The 20979-nt window shown below is 42.4% G+C and overlaps 1 protein-coding gene across 1 annotated transcript in view; it reads right to left on the reverse strand.

The window, feature by feature from the left end:
• Nucleotides 1–20979, reverse strand: part of RTTN (rotatin) — a 96356-nt gene that overhangs the window by 35141 nt on the left and 40236 nt on the right. The window contains exons 25-33 of the mRNA XM_054583779.1: nucleotides 20439–20678; nucleotides 19121–19265; nucleotides 14616–14770; nucleotides 10850–11069; nucleotides 9755–9883; nucleotides 9189–9299; nucleotides 7333–7491; nucleotides 6238–6309; nucleotides 428–617 (exon numbers count right to left, since the gene is read on the reverse strand). Coding sequence (XP_054439754.1) covers nucleotides 428–617; nucleotides 6238–6309; nucleotides 7333–7491; nucleotides 9189–9299; nucleotides 9755–9883; nucleotides 10850–11069; nucleotides 14616–14770; nucleotides 19121–19265; nucleotides 20439–20678 — 1421 coding nt within the window. The remainder of the gene's footprint in view (nucleotides 1–427; nucleotides 618–6237; nucleotides 6310–7332; nucleotides 7492–9188; nucleotides 9300–9754; nucleotides 9884–10849; nucleotides 11070–14615; nucleotides 14771–19120; nucleotides 19266–20438; nucleotides 20679–20979) is intronic.

The following is a 20979-nucleotide window of genomic DNA, read 5'->3' on the forward strand; positions in this document are numbered from 1 at the left end:
TAGGAAAATGTCTTATTCTTGACTGCTTAAGAAGAACCTTTCTAAAGTTCAAAACAGTAACAGGAAAGCCTAAAACTTTGCTGAAGGTTGTGAAATAACTTATGAAACATTTATACGAGTTCAAAAATGGTTTCCATGAAGAATTTATAACAGGAAAATGCTTCATGAAAGGCAATGTTTCATGAGAGAAAGGAATACAAAAATGTACATAAGATAGGAACACAATTCTGTAAAACAAGCAAAAGCTGCTCAGAGAAAGGAGACGGGAAGAGAGTACACCGTAACACAGTGGGCCACGGGCAAGAGGCGAAATCAGCTTTTCCTGTGTACTTGTCATTATTTTTCAAACATTTTGTAACAAACACAGTGGTTGTTAACAGTTTAAACCGTGTCACGTTCACGAGACCTGTAAGTAGAACGCCCTCACCGTGTAAGTCGCTGCTGTCGGAAGCTCCGTCGAGAGCAGAGCCCTTCCAGTCACACGCGTACAGCCCGAGGTATCGCTGTCTCACCATCTGACTGAAGTGTTCGTAAAAATGGCAGTGGGACAAAAGGGCCTGCAGGGCGGGCTTTCCGACGAGCGACAGGCCAGAGTCCTCATCGTGGACACAGGGGCCCTGCAGGAGAGACAGTGACGTATCCACAGTTCCTTCAAGGACACCAGCAGGGCCCAGACGCGCCCACAGCCCCCCCCCCGCCCCCCACACTGACAGCAGGGAACCACGTGCGTTCTCTGACAGCCGCCCAGGGATCCACTGAGGGCTGAAGGCCCTCCCCATCTCTCGAGGGGCCAGTTAGTCTAAAATTCATCCATGAAATGGTACAACTTCAAGCAAGTAATTATACACTTGAGCCATAAACACAAAAAGCTATTTTACAACCTACACAGAATAATTAGTATTACAATAACAGAAATGTTGTGACCCAGGTTATTAAAATTAGTCTTCGTGGTAATCACTACAGCAGATAAATCGCAGAGAGCCATCAAGACCCACAGTCGGAGCGTCTGCCACTTCCCTCCCGCTGCCCTAGCTGTGCCGGGGGCGGGGGACGCGTGTGTGGACACTGTGCACACACTTCCCACAGGAGACTGAGAAGAACCTGCCGTTCCACAATTCCAATCTCTGGGGGCTTTTCTTCAACCAATTTTTCACAAAGCCGCTTTTCCTGGAATATCCAGTGGCAAACAGCAGCAACAAGACTAGTTTAAAGTTGCAAATAATTCCATTATTAGTTTATAAATATTTCTATTTGGGGGGAAATAACTTAAAAAGTTAAGATTTTAAAACAGACCATAAGAGAGAAAAATAAAAGAAAACAGAGATCTAAGTGCCACTAAGAAAGTTATGGTCAAAACACATTAACAACTGATCTTCAACAGTGAGGTTTGAGTGTGTCTCTTCTCTCATGCCTCATCACACTAAGGGACGATGGGTATTAAAACTTACTATCCAGAAAGATCAAGTAACTCACGAGTTAAAGGTAGGATTGCATTAATAAGATTATTTCCACTAACCCTTCTTTTTAAGGGTATGGTCATGAAAAGTAAACCTCTTACTTCAGTATTAAACACCTTCTATGGTTGTGAATTTGTTACAGATGTGTTCTAATGAACCTGCCCAACACCGTTAGCTTGCTCTCTGTCAGTACAGCAGTTTACATGTTTAAGAAGAAACACAGCTATTGAACAAGCAGCCAGCACACGATGGCCACAGGGTGACTGATGCTGTCAGGCCCCGAGGAGGCAGGCGAGACAGGGCGGAGGGCAGGGAGCGCAGGCCGCACGGCTCCCGCTCACTGACCGTGGCCCGTGTCAGGCCGCGAGGCCCTTTCGCCCGCCCCCTCATTGGATCACCCAGGACGAAGCAACTCACCACAGCCACAGAGCCAGTTCTGCCGCTCACACGTCAAATGTGCCACCGCTCAGGCAACTTACAATGCCCTTAAGTGTGCAAAACATGTCAAACACACGACAGATTTGCAGGAGCTGCTTAACATCACAATGTAAAGGCCTTGTTATAATAATTCAGAAAAGGGATAAACAACTAAGATGAGAATTATAAACAATGCAACTAAATTTACTGGCTTAACTCCACCTACATGACAACCCTCAATAAACTAATAAAATAAAACTACTAAACAAGTAGCACAAACACTACTTTTCTATATACATTTCATAATAATGCCCAGAACAATTTAAAAATATCACACAGATTACATAAAATTATTCAAAATTTTTACTTTTGCAAAATTGTGCCTATATAATTGCTTCCTGGGTGAGTTACAACCACAGGGCAACACTGGCACAGGTTTAAGAAAAATACATGAGAAAATGGGAACTTTGTAAACATCAAAAACAAGTCGTTTCAGAGTTCCTAAATCTGCGGACCTTTTCTTCCTACAGACTTCCTGAGGCTGAGGGTTGTAACTTCTGCTAGAACGACAGGTGTTGGAAACCCACTGTCCCCAAAAACCCATCTCTTCCTTACTTAGAAGTATTTTCAAAGTAAGTGAGAATCTATACATGAAACTATAATGTAGAACTGTAGTAGCTATGCTATAAATATGTATAATCGTCATAAAGATGTCTAAATAATCACATTTATCCTTTATGTATTTTAAAATTGATTTTTTTCTCTAATTCTTACCAACATAAAAAAGATTTATAAAATAAAGATAAAAAATGTCGTAAAAGACATAAATTTAAAATTAAATCCACCTAATAAAGCTTTAGAACCTGTTTTTTGTTCTTTGCCTCGAAATCACAGTAAAAATTATTTGGTTTATGAAGACTGACGTTAAACTAATTCTGATATGAACCAAAGCATTAATATCCCAGAAAATAAAGACTAAGAGATAGAAATGTAAAAGGAAACAAGGAAAATTGATTCAGGAGGCCTAATATGGGACTCCTATAATTTGTGTAAAGATAAAAGGGAACAAAAAAAGGAAAAGTGATTTTTAAAATAGACATAAAAAAATGTCAGAGCCAAGAGATAGAGAACATCTACATCTTCCGATCAAGCTTAATGAATGTCAAACAAGAAAAAATAAAATAAGACAGAGAATCATAAAGTTCTAGAATATCCAAGATAAAGAAAAGATGGTAAAAGAAAAAGCCATAAAGAGGTTAAAAAAAAAAAAAAAAAAACCCAGCTGGGTATCCACCGGCTCATCAGTAGCACAGGGCGCTAGAAGACCGCAGAGCAAAACTCCCATGAGCAGTTTCAACCTAGTATCTGGTATCTAGCCCAGTCAACCCAGTGCAACTTAACTAAATTTTCTAATACGCAGGAGCTCATGAGGTTTATCCCTCATACAGTGGTTTTTAAGTAAGAATACAATTATTTTGAAGCTGATTACTAGAAAAGAAAATTCTAACTAAAGAAAAAAGGATGATTATGAGCTTAGAAAAACTTGAGACATGATAAAAAGTCACAGTGTAATATAAACTCCAAGAGGAAAAAAATCACCCAAATAAATTCTGTAATCTTAACACACACACACACACACACACACACGCACGCACGCACGCACGCACATTCCCCCTCTGCGGACCAGCGCAGCCGGCCCTGGAAGCAGACATAAGGAAGCATAACCACAGCCCAGCAAGTGGTCCTGTAGTGAATCACTGGTTTTCACTTTCTAGAACTAAACTATGCAGATAAATGGAATGCAGAAGGGAACACAAATGTCATCAATCTTCACGAGGTAAAGGTAAAGATAAAACAGGCAGAGAGATAAAACTGGCAAATACCAGCAGCAGAAGTGGGGAGCAGATACCAATGAGAGGGTAGGAACAATGCCTCGGCCGTACCTCCTCGCCTTCTAAATGGGGCCCAGAGAAGGGGCCGTAGACAACAAGACCAGAATCCGCAGGGCGGGCAGAGGAGGCCATAAGAACGGCGACAGGCCTATATTGCAGGACACTGTTGAAATGAGCTAAGTTCTATGTATCCACACAGTAAAGGAAGAAATGTATTATTGCAACCATGCTGAAAAATTAAAACCAGTAGGAGGCAAAGCTCTGTGAATGGAGGGGGTAGTGGATTTCATTGTAAGCTCTTTTTGCTCTCGTAACCACACGTACTTATTACTTGAAAAAAATCATTTCTTTGAAAAACTCAAACAATTCAAAATATTTTTTAACTTCTCAAAGAAAACCAAGTGATCTGGAATATGTACGTATCTTTTTGATTTGATTTATCGTAACTAAGCCGTGAGCCTGAACCCCCGCTCCCCGCAGGCCCCACCTTCCTACTGGGACGGCACTTGAGCAGCAGGCCTGACTCGCGGCAGCCAAGCCAGCCCAGCCGAGGCGCGAAGGGTCTGACTCCAGCTTTCCACAGGTGACCAAAGGCCCACGGGCCAGAAGCGTGACACCTTCCACGCAGACGTCAGGCCCCGCCCCGCAGGGCCACCAGTGCCCAAAGGGCTGGCTCCCGCACAGCGGGGACACCAGGTGCCTGTGCCCTTCCCCGTCCCGCCCTCAGGCGAGGGCCGCCCAGCAGCCGCAGAGCCGGGACAGACAGTACGCAGAGCAGGAAAACTCTTCAATCACTAGGAAAAAATTAACTGGGAAAACTCCTCAAATCACTAGGAAAATATTGCCACCATTTAGCCATCATTCTATAATAATTGCTTTGGACAGGATGTCATAGAACATGCCCATTAGTTCGAAAAAATTGTTCTCAAGGATGCAGTAAGCTCTAATATTAACATTCAAACACATTTTACACCTAGTGTCAGAGCGCGGCACACCCTCTAGCTGTGCTTCAGAAGGAACCAGACAGAAAATTAAAAGTACACTGAAGAAAAACAGAGATTTAATATTTTCCAGAAGAAAAAAATTTTTTTGATATATAACACAATTTTCAAATGTGATAATGCAATCTAGAGATTAGAAAAAATCACCTTGATGACATAAGAAATCCTTAACTGCATATAAATTATGAATATAGTTAAAATGAGACTGTGTCTTTGACACTGAGTTGTTACTGTTTTGTGAAATCAATATTCATAATGACTTGTGATGAACACATTAGAAGATGAAAGATACGCAATGACAGTATCACATTATGTATGAAAATGATCTATACTATAAACAGAAATGACCCCACTATCTAAACCACACAAACACACGCACGCAGACTTCAGCTGTGTCCTCCGAGCATGCATGGAAGCAATGACCGCCCTCCCCGCCCCCGACCCCCAGGACCAATGAGCACATCTGGAAACCAGCTCTCCACCTGGGGCAACCCGGGCTCTCTGAGCAGGTATCTGATTCTGGGCTGGGGCTGGGGAGTCCAGACTGTGCCAGAAGGTAAGAAAGTGCTCAGAGATGGGTGCAGACACATGAGAGGGACGCAAGATATCACGAAGGGGTTCCTCCTGGCCAAATCTCAGACAATTTCAACATCTAAATAATGGCAGAAACAGATGATAACCCATGAGACAAACAAAGTTTCCTGGAGTCCATTCTGTGTAAATTTAACCAAAAAAAGTGAATAAGTAAATGGGGAAGAAAGGAAAGCTCTTCTTTACAGTAAAATGTGATAAATGTACGAGAAGTGATGGAATTAAAAAAAATCACCATTTGGCAATCATTCTGTAATAATTGCTTTGGATAAGAATCAACAAGTACAAGTTAAAACTAAGAACACGGTTGAAGAACAGACACTCATACCATCTCCAAGGATCTCCCTGCAAAAGGGAAAACCACCATGCAACTCCACAATGAAGAAAACAGGCGGTCTTTACCTCAACCAAGTGAGCAAAGTCAAGTCACCAGTAATGGGACAGAGAGACAGCATATCTCCAGATAGACTACACTAATGACACACACTTCCATGGCTTTTCTGAAAAAAATACCTAACTAATTAAAGACTATTACAAAAACTAAACAGGCTGCAAGCCTCAAAAATGCTGAGGTCACAAATGTTAAGCAGGTAGGAACCACTGTATTTTAGATGAAAGACACCCAATGGAAACCACAACCCTGCGTGGCACGTGCACAGTCACCAGCGCGTGCGCGACCACTTCTGTGCAAAGTTACTTTACTGCCACCGAGCAGAATTTATAAACCTGAGTGAGCACGCGACAATTTCCACATTTCTTTTTAAGAGATCCCGCTGCCTTATATGAAATTTCATCAATAATGAAATACACACATGCTGAAACTTTATCATAATCAATCTCAAATATCTACTCGATTGATAATTGTTTGAAGTCACCCACCTGCCAAGTATAATCCTTTATAATTACTGACGGCATTGGAATTACAAGGAGATTCTGAAGAATAAACGCAGCCTGAAATTTAAAAAAAAAAGAAAGTCAATACTGCCATCTGGTGTCATCTCTGAAACAACCAACAACAGATGGTAATTTAACAATAAAAAAAGCAGGTCACTGGTCAACTGCACACGCTGACAGGTCATTACGGAAATGCCAAACCGCATTTCTAGTTTGGGGATGAAAGTATTTCATCGGGAAATATATTCTCTCCTAGTTCAGAATTTTACTTTTCAAAAAACAACGATCTGTATAAAATATCAACTGTTCAGGTAGCAATGAGGAAACACATGCTCACGTTCCTATTATCCCCTACGCACTACGTGTGCGCACCCACCCTCTCCCCAGCTTCGTCTCTCTCTCACACAAACTCCCCTCCATAAAAATTTCCCAGTTACCAAGGGTCACAGAGCGGATCCGAAGAGTGAAATTTTCAACCGTCTTAACCAGAAGTCAGCAGATGACCGCTGGAGCTGGTCGATGGAGCGGACGCTGCGGTTTTAAGCGTCGCACCCACACAAGCACAGCCTTAGGGTCTGGCGCGAGGAGCAGGCTCCCAGCGAGCCCGGGAGCTGCGGTTCGCTTCACCCACCCCTCAGCTTGATTTCACTCCTGTTTGTACAGCTATTTACATCAACCATCACTTGGATAAAGGCAGAAAGGAAAGAAAACCACAAACTATTTGGAAGATTTAAAACAGGGTTTACTTCTCTTCTTGCACGGCATGTGACGACTACTACAGAGCGTGGGGACAACCCCTTAACTAAAGCTTGAAGACACCAGAGACCCATCGACACGGAGGAGATATGAGAGCAGTTTTTTCTGTGAATCCTTTCAATGTGGAATAAAACAGAGTCTATTAAAGCGCACCACACCCTGCTCCGACCTTATCAGAATACAGGACTCCCACACTTACCGTGCGCTAACACCGCGGTGCCTCTGCGCTAGCGCCTCACGTGGGCGTGGGGGGGGGGTCAGCCATCCCAAGGCCCATCACCCTGAGCTTCCACGGGAAGGGGGGTGGCGGACACGGGCACGTACCTCCCGGCGCACCAGGCTGCACTCCGACTGGTCCAGGAGGATGTTCACCACGGTGCCCCAGAGCCCGCCCGGAATGTTCCGGCAGCTCTGGGCCAAGGCCACGCAGCCGCTCTCCAGGGCGGTCAGGGCCGACCCCAGCCCCAGTGACGTGAACCGCACCTGCTCAGGTGAAAGGGAAGTTCTCAAGTCAAAGACTGATTTCCTCACACGAATTCTCAGTTTCTCCTGTACATTAAATACCATACTTTGACAACATTGTCTTTACAATCCTAAATTATAAAAGACACACAAAAAACAGTGTCCTATAAATGCATGAATAAATAAAATCCTATTCCACACTTCAAGAAAGTAATAATATAGAAAAAAGTTAACTGAAAGGAAATGTCACAAAATGTCAAAACCAGGTACAAGTAAGAATAAAAAATACAGCTCACAAGACTTTTTCTAGGGAAAGCACAGGGCGCTCACACATCTTTAATGAGCCAATTCCTGTGCGGCCCTCATTTTTAAAAAGACTACCTATTATTTTGCACTACCATCTTTAATTTTTTAGTGTTTCTTCCAAATAAATGGCTTTAACTTCCTTAAAACGTCTTTTCAAAAAGAAGTAATGGAATTACTTCTTAAAGACATTCAGCATTTTCCCCAAAAAATATATTTTAAAAAATACTTTCAATTAAGGCCGATGTGGTGCAACAGGTTTGGCATCGTACCACAGCTGCCCAAGCTACGCACTGTGGTGACTCCTCAATCCTCCGAATTCTAATCCCCAAATACAGTTTCACTGATAACTATGAGGTAACAAAAACTACAGTCATGATATAGTCAAGGAACAAGTACAAGGGGGGAACTTGCAGGAAGTCCAAGTTCAATGCATCTAAACAATGTAACCTCTCAGTTCAGATCGAACAATAGCTCTGTGAATCAAGGTTTCTATTATAATGGGATATAATAATTTCTTGCTTGAGTTAACGGATGATGGGTATAAGCATTACTGTATTATATACTTAAAAATTTGCTAAGAGTAGATCATAAAATTAAACAAACAACCAAACAGTAAAGAAGGGGGGAAGGGTGTGTTGGTGGTACAGGCAGTGGCTGTGGTTTCTCCAAACTCAGGAAGCTGGCATATTAAGGGCTACAGCTTTCTGTAGGACAATCCTAGGGAAACTTCATTCATAATATAAAACCTTGCACCGTAACGGGACTATTCTATTAGTGACACCCAAATGTCACTTGGCAGCTAACCTTCTAAACTGGTTGAAAATGGCTGGGGTTTTCCAATAATTTTCACTGTTCTTTTTAAAAGTGATAAATTCTATAACTCTTTCCTTTTCTTTTTATTTTTAATCTGCACCCTAATGAGTCTGACTGAAGAGCAGATGCTATAGGCTGAAATGTACCCCTCAAAAGTCATATGTTGAAGCCCTAACTCCCAACGTGACTGCATTTGAGGACAAAGCTTTTGGGTCAGGAAAGTTAAATGAGGTCATAAGGGTGGGGTCCTAGGCTGATAGGATTAGTGGCCTTATAAGGAGAGGAGGAGGGAAAAGTCAAACATCTAAAAGCAAGAAGGACAGAACCCAACCCCGTTACCTCTTAATCTTGGACTTCCAGCCTCAGAGAACTGTGAGAAATGTTTGTTCTTAAAGCCCACCCCCACCCCACCCCGCCCCCACCCCATCCACAGTATTTTGTCACAGCAGTGCAAGCTGGTTAACACATGGGTAAATAATACGTAAGGAACAATAACTAAAATAATCTCACTTCGGAAAATACGACCATGTATATGCACATGTTTTGTTTCATTTGTTTCTTAATCTACACATAATGGACTCGTTGTTCTTCCCACTGACCTCTGGGTCCCGGTCAACCCATAAGGGAATCAGCCAAGCCAGCCCCTGTTGGGTGGGCGTGTGCTCCTCACTGTGACCACCCAAAGGCAGGAACCAAAGTGACATCCACTCCTAGAATTTAAAAAGAAAAAAGGGAACAGGGCCACATTAAGTAAGTTTCCAAGGATAAAATGTAGGTTTTTTCAAATAACTCTGAATCTTAAAAAATCAAAACAAAGTAAAAACATACTAAACACTTGGCTTCAAATCATTATTTAGCCTAAACAAGGCAAACAAAAATACTGGCTTCTCCTTAAAAAGTTAAACATAACAGTTTTTTCTGAACAGCTATTTTCCCAGTGATTTAGAATCAATGTAGGCTACAAGGCAGATGTCCGTCAACATAAATGACAAATAAAATTCAGATTTCTGTAATGTGCAACTGCTAAGAAACATCTTAGTCAAAAATCATTTTTGTCTCCTAAGGAGAAAAGACAAAAGAGATCTGCCTGAGAGAAACCTCTGGGCTGAAAACGCATTCAGCTGCGCACACCCCCTTCTAGCAGCTGCTCAGGTGACAGGCTCACCGAGCTCTGGTCCTGGGCCTTCATCTCGTGAGACAAGTGCAGCAAGCAGAGGACCGTGCTCTTGGTGACGCCCTTCCCCATGAAGGACATAGCGTTTCCTCCGCGCTCCACGTAAAAAGAGGTGATGACCTGAAAAACAAGGCCAACGATTTCGCAGCGACTTTACTCCAGGTGCTCAATACGGCTAAATATGTCGCTTGCCACTGATGCGTCTGAATTGACTCCTAATCACAGTTTATACATTTAAAAATGGTTAAGATGGTAAATGTTGTCATTTTACCACAATTAAAAAACACATAGTCAACAGTACTGTACTATGTACTTAAAAATCTGTTAAGAGTAAATCATAAAATGGTTTTCCTCTGTAACTTATATAAAGAATGGATAATGTCCTCCTAAGAGATTTTAGTGATTCAGAAAATACTCATAACATTCTTTAAATGTTTAATTCTTTTAAGCAAGAGTTTATAAATATCTTGCGAAAAGTATACTCAGAAAACACTAGCTATATGAAACTCCTACAGACTGCCAGGGTTAGGCTAGATTTTCTAGAATTATGGCTTAAATGTAAATGAGCATTTTTCCCCTCTTCTGAACAATCTCAGATTTCTATTTCATATTTAAGTATATGCTTATTTAAATCATTAGCTATCAACTTTTTCTCCCATATTTCTCAGGATTTGACACACTTCCATCAGTAACAACAAAATGTTTCTTATCTAAAGGGATATGCCCTTCACATTACAAATGATGCTATAAATGAGGTCCTTGTAGACTGAATCATACTTTAAACACATTAGGGAAGCTTGCTTCTTAAAACATATTTTCCGTGGGTGTCACTGTGTGATAACCGACTGGGCTATGTGTTTACATTCTTCAATTTCCTGCATATCTGTTGTATGATGCAAATATATAGGTTAAACAATATAAGTAAATGAGCAAACCACCCTAATGTGAGGACTTAAATGTAAGCCTTAGCTTGCTTTTCTTGAAAATAAGGGTATTCGTAAAAGCGGCCCTCCTGAGCGAGCAGTAAGCCACTACCAGCTGGGGGCTGCGGTCAGGCCTGGGACAGCCGCTGGGGCTGGGACTCACTTCCAGGAGCCCCGACAAGTACTTCACGCAAATCTCCAGAGGCTTGGCGCGGGCGGCATGGGAGCCCCAGCCCGGCAGCGCGGTGAGGTGCGCCAGGCCCCGCAGGGTCCTCTCCAGCGAGGGCAGGCCGTAGAAGTGCGGCGCGTCCGTGACGCGCAGGCACTGGAGCAGCTGCAGAGCCAGCCGCGTCTGGAAAGCGCGGAAGAGGTCCAAGCAGGCCCTGTGCAGGCAGAGAAGGGCGCGGTCAGCCGTGGGGGCCCGCGGGGCGGCCTTCCTGCTGGTGGAGGGTCCCTGCCAGCGCTGTATCAGAAGAGCATGCACTACGAGAACAGGCAGAAAATACTCCCTCTCAAAGAAGACTTAAAAAAAAAAAAAGGTGTTGTTAAATCACCACCTTGGGTGTAGAATGTAAAATACCAGCAATACATTGGAAACTACAAAGCCCTGGCCCATGTGGCTCAGTGGATTGAGCAGTCATCCTGAGAACCGGAGGTTCGATTCCCAGTCAGGGCACATGCCTGGGCTGCGGGCAGATCCCAAGTAGGGGATCGCGCACGAGGCAAATTACTCATGTTTCTTTCACACATCTCTTTCTCCCTCCCTCCCTTCCTCCCCTGTCTCTGAAAACAAAGAGAATCCTTTCTTAAAAAATAAAAATACATAAATGGAAATTGGTATTGCCACCCAATAATACGAAAAGTTGGAATGAAAAATTAAATGCATATTTTGAATTAGTTTAATTGCTATATATTAAACCTGTACTTTTAATAATTCACTATCTCATTAAAAAAACTGAATTTCTAATTGGCTAAAATGTATTTTTCCCAGAAAGCTAAAATAAAAGAAAATGAAAGGTTATAATGCACTTGACACATAATTTATATAAAACCATCAAAACAATCAAGATACAATTTCTATTAGAAAATAAAATCTCTGAACTTAAGTAGCTAGGCATGGATCCAAAGATGTAATTCCCAGAAGTGATATCATTGTATAAGAAAACACAAAATAAAGTCTAAAAATTTCTTCAGTTTTACAGACCTTTAGACTCCAAAAGTGACAACGGCTGACTGCATTACCCTTTCTAACCCCATATTCTAGGTACACAGGTATACAACTTTTAAAGATCTTAATTTTTATATCTCTGTCATCCAGATGCTTTTAAAGTTTTGAAATATGTCTATAAATTCATATTTCTCACAGGTCAACAAGACAATCCAATAGCATAAGGCAAGTTCGCACCCCATAGTTCTCTCTCGTCCCCTAGCCTTTGCTAACGCGTTGTTCACTCAGTTCTGTCGCCCTCAATACCCATCTCTTGCCCTCCTCTCCTTTCCTCGCCCGCGTACGTCCGCCTCCCCTTACCTCCTGCCTCGCTTTTCTCCCCTCCACCTTCTTCCTCTTCACTGTCCCTTACCATAGGCGTGGGACCAACCACCTCTAAGCACGCATAAGTATCTTCCATCCTAAAACAAATAAAAATCCTAACCTGTTCGTGACCAACACGTGAAAGAAGGTGTTTCAACGACTCCTCTCCTGAGCATCAAAGCTCACCTAGAGAACAGCCCACACCACCGTTTCTCCCAGCCTGGTCCAAGGGCCGCCTGCGGTGCTTATTGAACGCGTGGATTCCTGAGCCACTGACGTTATCACTTTCACAAGCCCCCCAGGAGGTCTTATACACATCCCAGTCCGGGTACACAGGCTTTCCCATCCTTGGATTCACTCTGTTCTTCTCTTCAGTACTTTGCTGAGGCATAATTTGCATGCACTAAAATTCACAAGTTTTAGGTACACTCTACACAATGGCTTTCTGTATGTATATCAACATGTAACCCCTAAGCATAACAAGATGGAAAACATTCTCAGCACCTCAGAAGGCTTCCAGGTGTCCTTCTCTGGTGAAATTTGTATTGACTTGTGCTCTAAATTCACGGATCTTCTCTTTTACTGTGTCTAGTCTGCTGCTAACCCCATACAATGAAGTCTTTATTTTTGAAATTGTATTTCTCAGTTGTAGAATTTGTATTTAGTTCTTTTTCTGCACTCTCCATTTCTCTGCAGCTGGTATTCTCCATAGTTTTATTAATCTTCTCCATATGTTCCTCTAATATTTATTATGCTTATTTAAAATAATGTTATTTATAATCGCAACTTTAAAGTTCTCATATTTATGGAAAAAGCCAAAGGGGGGTTCGACTGAAGGAGGGAGGTGGGGGTGGGGGGAAATGGAGACAACGGCACTTGAACAATAAAATAAATAAATAATAATAGTAATAAAGTTCTTATATCGGACATCAATGGATCTATTTTTAATGACTTTTTAATGACTTTTTAATGACTTTAATGACTAGTTATGGCAGACAGTTTCTGCTCCTTCACAATTCTCATTTGTGAGTATGTATCACATGTATTTATAACGAGCTACTAAGGGTGAAGTGCATAATGCTGTCTCAGAGTAACAGCTCACCCTTTGGTCACAGGACTTGGGTCAGGGGCTGACCTTTTGGGTCTGATCAGGTGTTGAGCTGAACCAGGGCCGTTTGGACACCTCAGTTTGTTGAAGACAATGTCACAAGTGTGGGACCGGGGCTTTCCTCCCAGCAGAGCCTTGGGGTCTGAGCACAGGAAGACCTCACCAAATTAAAAACTTCTGTGCGTCAGGGGGCACTACCAAGAGAGTGAAAAGAAACCCACAGAACTGCAGAAAAATTTGCAAATCATGCATTTGATAACGGATTAATGGATGGACTATCTAAAGACAACTGAACAACAACAACAACAACAACAACAACAAAAATCCAGTTCAAAAACAGGAAAAAGACTTGCACAGATGTTTCTCCAAAGAGTTAAAGACAAGTTGGTGAGAATGTGGAGAACCGAGAACACGCGGCCCCCACAGGAGGGGGGAACGCGGCGTGACTGCTGCGGGCCACACAGATCCGCCGCGTGGACGGTCAGACTTGGACACGAGTGTTCGCAGCGGCGTTGTCAGAGTCCTCAGGGGCCAACCACTCACAGGTCCACCGACGGATAAACAGGAAAACAAGATGTGGCGCAGGCACACTGGGAATATTATTTAGTCACAGGAGGAAACAAGCACTGACAGGCACTATAAAATGGACAGTCCTTGAACACACAATATTAGGTGGCAGAAGCCAGACACAAAAGGCCGCATCGTTTGATCCCATTTACAGAAAACTCCCAGAGAGGTCAAACCCACAGAAAAGGGAGGAACGTTCCTCACTGCCACGCCTTGGTAAGGGGTGACTGGGAAGAGGCTGCTCAACGGGCACCGGGTTTCTTAGGGGGACATGAAAGTGTTCTGGAATGAAACAGTGGTCATGGCACAACACTGTGAAAACACCAAAAGCCATCAATTCTACACTTTCAAATGGTCAAAATAAACAGTAAAATTCACCTGATTTTAAAAACAAACAAACAAAAAATGTCAAAACCACATTTAAAAAGCATGACTGCAAAATATTCATAAAGTCACAGAAGTGGGTATGACTGCTCAGGGCGATGTGTCGACAATTAAGAGGAGACCAAGAATTGAAACCTCAAGAACAAAAAAATACCCTGCGTGTGAAATTGCAACCAGGCTACATCAGAGATTCAACTGCAACAAAAACAGACCACCACACTGATTAGTACTGAAGTCTTTCCTCCTCGTAGTCTGAAGAAAGCAGAAAGACTCTTTGGAACTCAAAAGAGAACTTGGTTCTCTGTCCACATGCCCAGACGTCCAGCGACGCCACAGTACCTGTCAGTGACTGCTGCGAAACTGAGCAGCAGGGTGTTGAAGAAGGCCACCAGTTCTTTCTGGAGCTGCTGCCTGACAGCAGCCCGGACGTCGTCTGCTTCCTCTCGCGCCTGCGACTCTGTCAGAACCAGCAGGTCGAACAGCGGGTTTGGACTCTAAAACATGAAATGGGTAGAACACGTTTACTCCCTAATGGGGCAATGAGTGGTTTCCCACGACCGTCTCCTTGCTCACGATGGACTGGATTGACTGGATTGACTCAGAGTCACTCACGTGCACCCACCGCATGAGCAAGAACTGCTTCATTTGGATCAAGTAAAATGACATGAAACGTAACTACAACTTCCATGTTTCATCATGAATAGGACAATCAAGATACGCATTTAATAAAATTATAAAAATCAATATATATCTACAGTATTCTTAGCCCCACAGAACCAAAGGCGGACTTGGACCCGCAGCCCCTCCAACCCCATACACATGGCCAGGTCAACCAGCTGTTTTTCATGCCAACCCCATCTTACCAAAATATAACTTTACTATCAGGAATTTTTGATTTTGATATACAGATAAAAAATTTAGTAGAGGATACAGATTCATATATGAATATATTGATATAGTATGTATAACCTAAAATTGAAAGATTCCTCCAAAGAATCTCCTTCTGTCTATAACTTGTTTTTGCTTGGAAACGGCTGAGCCTTTTTCCCTTTATCTTCTGGGATTTACACGTTCGCATTCAGATACAGTGACTCTCAGCAGCATCGCTTCTAACGTACGGCATGCACTGCGATTCCTCGGGTGCAATAAAGAGAATAGATGTCTCTACTAATGCCTGTTAATCTCAAGTGCTTAATCATATCTGAAGGTTTTGTCTTCAGACATTAGTGTTCAATCCTAACGTTGAACCAGATGTTCGGCCATTACTTTGCCGCGGCTGGCCTCCAAAAGGCAGCAGTTTCTGGAACGGCGGCTTGTGTTCTTTAAGCACAGCCACCATGCATGTAACCGATTTTCTGGCCGTCAGCAGCTACCACGGCACGGTGTGCACTGCCCCCACGAACTCCGAGCACGCGGGCACCCAGGAAAGTGGCCAAACACAGGGACATGCGCAGTGCGGCTCTGAACTGCCACCCCCCAAAAATTATGGTTCCACTTTGACAAACTGCCATCCAAAAACTCATCCTGTCAAGAAAGGCGTTATAACTCACCACTTCCAGGTTATTTTATGTACTCACAAATATCATTACATTTCCTATGAGCACTCTCCCATCAAATCAGGTATTCATATCCGCCTGTTTTTGTTAGCTTCTGCCACCATTACTTTGGCAATCATTTCATAGTCTGTCTATACATTCAAAACAACCCCTTTGGGAATGTTATTTTACTGACCACCTGAAATCATTTCTCACTCCTTCACCCACTTCAGACGATAAATGTCAAGAGACACCTGGCTGCCTGATTTCAGGCTTCCTTTATTTTGAGCCTCGGTCATTACAAACACTTACTAACTTAATTTCTGTGGCGTTGGATTTGGAGAGGAAGCCCTCCAAGAGTGGATGCTGAAGCCCACTCTGCCCCACCTCGAAGTATTATTTTGTGACACTAGTAATGATAACATAAGAGGAAATAAAGTAAAAGCTTTCCTGAGACAGCCTTGCTACTACGCCGAGTCAAGCAAAGACATTCAATTATACTAAAGATCTTTTCTGAAACTGAATTAAATTACAGTACAATCATCTAAAATCACACACAAATTTCACTTTAATTTCAAAACTATGAATAAATTATACAATCAATATCTGCACTCAGCACACTACAAAATTCATAATCATTTAAACGAAAAGTTTTTAATATCTACAGTTATACATAATTTAGGAAAATATATTTTAATATGCAGTGATTTTTCCATTGTTATATACTATATGCAAAGTCTTTTACGCTAATTTCTAATTAATGCACAGATTTTCAAGGAAAGATTCTAAAACTAAAGCCTACTATATCCGCTATTTCACAACTCAAAGCAACCATAATCCTCATAAGAACTCTAACCCAAGAAGGCGATTGTTTTAGAGCTTATTCTTTTTAAAAAATGAGTAAAAAGATGAAAGTTATAAAATATTTGTAGATCAAAAACTAATTTGAGTTATCAAAAAACTCATTCAGAGGGAAAGCTTTCTAGAGATTCTTTTAACAATATTTTAATATCTAATTTCTGGAATATTTAAACATGCTTAAAAGCTAAAAGAACTATAATGGCATTAGGCTTTACTGGTTTTGCTTTATTAAAAATGTTCAGAAAATAACTGCCTCGGAATACTTTCCTAATTTTTTTTAATAGTTAAAAGAGAAAATTCATATGGTTTTTTGCAATCCTCCTTGAGGGAGTAATGAAAGAGCAAACTTTACTGAACAGTGAGTCTATGTACTTTGGAAGTTTAATCATCTTATTAGATTCAAAAAGTGTACTTTAAAGTAGTTAATCTTTTGTCTCTCTCATTTGTATTATACATATTTTTCTGAGTTTATCCTATCTTTTTAGATATGTTTAAGGCATTTCTTGCCTTACACAGAGAAGCCAATAATATTCACATATAATATCCATCCATTGGACAACTGTCCTGTCCTGAGTTTCACAAAATGGAAATAAAATCAATCTGAAAGAAGTAAAAATGGCCAGAAAAATATAGAAAATAAAGTTTATTACAGAAAAATTGTTAAAATAACTTTAAAATGTGTATCTTGAGAAAATATGAGCATATCAAAAGAACAAATACAAAGTCCAGCTAAACAGTCATGTACATATAGGAAATAAGTGTGGTTTTTTAAAATGGTGGTAATTGAAACGAAGGGAAATAATCTACACCAAAAAAAAAAAAAAAATACCAGAGGAATAAAAAATATAAACAAAAATAAAACCTTAGAAGTAATAAAAGAAAACATAGGAGTGTATACTCAAAACCTTAGAGTAGGAAAGACCTTTCCAATGAGATACATAATTTAGAACCTATAAAGAAACTCATATGTGACTACATAAAAATAATACAGCAGTGAATAAAATAAATAAACTGTCCTCATGGAGTCTACTTCCAGCAGGGTACACCTACAATCAACAAAGCTGTTCTGCGTCCAAGTGCTATACAGAACGCGAAGGAAGAGCTGAGGCAGAGAGAGACAGTATGGAAGGAGGGACGTCACACCGCGTGGTCACCTGAACAGAGCCCTGCGCTGGGCGCGGCAGGCAGCGCACAGCTATCTAGGGAAGGGGAGCGCCAGCCAGAGGCAAAAGGAAACGCAAAGGCACTGAGGTCGTTGGGAACCTCAAAACAAAGACATCTTCACAAGCACCTTTGCAATTTTTAACTGTCTCAGCAAATACAGTTCTAGGAATTGTGTCTATAAGTATATACGTGCATATGTAATATGGCCCATAGTTTCCATTTTTGTTAAATTTTAACAGGTTATGACACTGAAATTTTCTTGTTTTCTTATAATTAACTGAATAGATTCCTTAATGTCTTAAGTTTACTACTGAGTTAATAAATGTTTGCTGAGAGCTCTGTCCGCATAAGGTACTATGGTGTATGATGTAACTGTGAAAAAAGTCCTCATTTTCACCAATCTACACAAAAGTAGAAAACAATAAACATCTAAACAACTTTTACACACACATTCATATACATACAGATTTCTTAAATCTATAAATACTTCATAAAGTATTCTCTATCAGAACTTCTAACTTAAACCAAAAAGTATTCTCAATTAGACTTTTTAATTTTCACCATTTTGGCATTTGGTACTTTTACAGAGAATCATGTTTTTAAATAAGCTTTGTAAATATATTAACATATAATGGAACATATTTGCCTTATAAGGTCTACTATCTTCGTATCAATTCAGGCCCTCTTTTCTCATTTTTATGTGGTTTTTTCCGTGATTACTTGTAAGAAGGTTTATCTTTGCTAAGTAAATTCATATGGTGTTTGAAAAACAAAACAAAACAGATAAACAGCAACAACAGTGAGCCAGCTTCTTGGCAAGTCTTCCTCAGCGCGCAGTGGGCTGAGAAGCTGGGAGGGGCCGGGCCGCAGGGCAAAGACCTCGGTGAACGCATCCGACGCGGAGCCCCGGTGTCCTCCGCGCCAGCCTCCCCACCCCCACGCCCCGCTGGCCTCCTCGGACTCTGCCCCGCCTCTCCAAGTTCTGTCTGCACTCCCGCACCCCAAGGCCCCCACTTCAAAATAGAGTTGCAGCAAAAACTCACAGGATATAGGTTTTGTTAAACAGCAAGACTGAAGGTCCCATTCATCTGCAGACTCTTAATTTAACAAACCCAGTCACAACGACATCAAGGAAGCCACCTGGCCATGGGCCCTCTGTCACAACACGAGCACTTGTCTTAGCACGGGCCACATAAGTATTTTACCTTTCCATAACACAGTATTAATAATTTTCCAATACATCACTTGTCAAACCTAAAACCCAAATTCCTTCACAACACTTACGGGCCTAAGAAGTAATTCCATAAGCCAGCTGAGAAGTTCCACTGATGAGTTCTTCCTTTGTTCCTTCAATAACTTATTTAGGAAATGTACGATATCTATCAGCAGTTTCTCATCTTCAGTGCAAGCAGGAAGCACCTGTAAAAACCTACGATCGAGAAGACAACAAGCATGGTTTCTGGTTCATACGGTGGTATGTCGATAAATATTTAACAACCGGCTGAGAAGTGGGCGCCGCTTTGTTGCATTTGCCCATTTCCACAGCGTAAATATCCCCCGAGGCCAAGAGCCAGCCACCAACATGACACAGAGCTATGGAGAGACGCACAGCACCATCTCTGTAACGCAGAACAGACGCAACCTGGAGGGCACAGAAAATCATGGAGTGCCGTAAAATAACTGGGAAGTGACAAATTTCGCATAACCTTTACCTTTATTTTAATATAACTCACTGAATTGTACGTTTACATCATCTAATATTGAGGAGCAGCTTTGTTTAAACCAACCACCATGCACCATGGTGAGCCCCCCGCAAGGCAGGCACCGGGTCTCGCCCGGGCAGCCCTGGTGCACGGCCGGCACCGGAGACGCAGAGCCAGAGCCATGAGCACCGCACGGAATAAGGAGCTCGCCCCTGGGGACCCCTTCCACCTCGCGTTCTGAGAAGGGCACACGGTATGTTGCATGAGGAAGCTGCCCCCTCTCTACTGGAGTCCCAGGGAGGCAAGCACGCAAGCTTGCTGCTGCCCACCAGTGCGTCTCTGTTGGTTTCACGAGCAGCGAGAGGGTTGCAGGGCGGGGCTCACGCTTCCCCCACAGCAACAAACAGACCTCCACACTGGGCGACAAACTTGGCGCAAGTCACAGCAAGGACAGAAGCAAGATCACTTGCTTATGGAAAAAAGCAAGAGCAAAACAAAATAAAACGGCCTGCTCCACGGGTACCAAACCTACTACCAACCCACTGATGTCTCAAGTCACTGATAATATGGACAGGAATAAACATTCCGTTTGTTCGTTCATGTCTCAGCTTAGTCATTTACTTTTATAAGAGCAAAATTTTCCATAAGGATATTTTAAAAATTGTTTTAAGTTTATTAATAAGTCCTTCTAAAACACAGTGATTAGGTTAAAATTTTTTGCTTCTGCTATCAGATATGTATTACAAGTGATAGAAATCCTGGGGTTTCCCTTCTATATAAATATTTTTTTCACAATGGCAACCGGAAGACCACACGCTCTTATCTCCAAAGCTGCGGTGCTGAATCCACACGCAGCTCAGCCCAGTCTGTGAATCCCGCAGACGGGCGCCCCCACTGACCTGCCGAGGGCGCTGTGCCAAGCCAAGGACCTCAGGGCAGCCCCACGTGGGCCAGCGCCGCCCTCGCAAGACAGCCTGTCATTCAGGAAGTAAAAGCTCATGCTGGTGACCGCGGCCCTCACTTCCCTGTGGCCTGCAGCCCCAACGATGGCCTGGAGGCAGCCCCCCAGGCCGCTCGCTGCGTGCGTCGCTGTCAGCGCCAGGGTGTCCTCGGAGGATAACCTCAAGGTGTCTGAAAATCTAAAGGAACAGAAAAAAGAAAGGACATAAAGCTATTAAAATCAAAGCTCCCTTTCATTGTAAACTCTCCAAAATTCTGTTTTATCTTCCTTTTCCTTTCATCGAAGGTTGGCTCACAGCCACAAGGAGGCCTGGTCTGTATCTGCCAGCGTGAGGCCCTCACGCCAGCATCCTACATGCTCGCGTGGACACGTTCCTGCCACAGCACCACGGAGTGACTTTCATTGAAGTAGGAAGGTCCAGGCGGATGAGAGAATTCAGACACTCAGAAGAAACCCTCCCCGCCTTCAGCACGCCTCGC

The sequence above is a fragment of the Pteronotus mesoamericanus genome, unplaced genomic scaffold, assembly GCF_021234165.1.
Source record: "Pteronotus mesoamericanus isolate MK-2021 breed Mesoamerican mustached bat unplaced genomic scaffold, CSHL_Meso_final contig_74, whole genome shotgun sequence".
Lineage (NCBI taxonomy): Eukaryota > Metazoa > Chordata > Mammalia > Chiroptera > Mormoopidae > Pteronotus > Pteronotus mesoamericanus.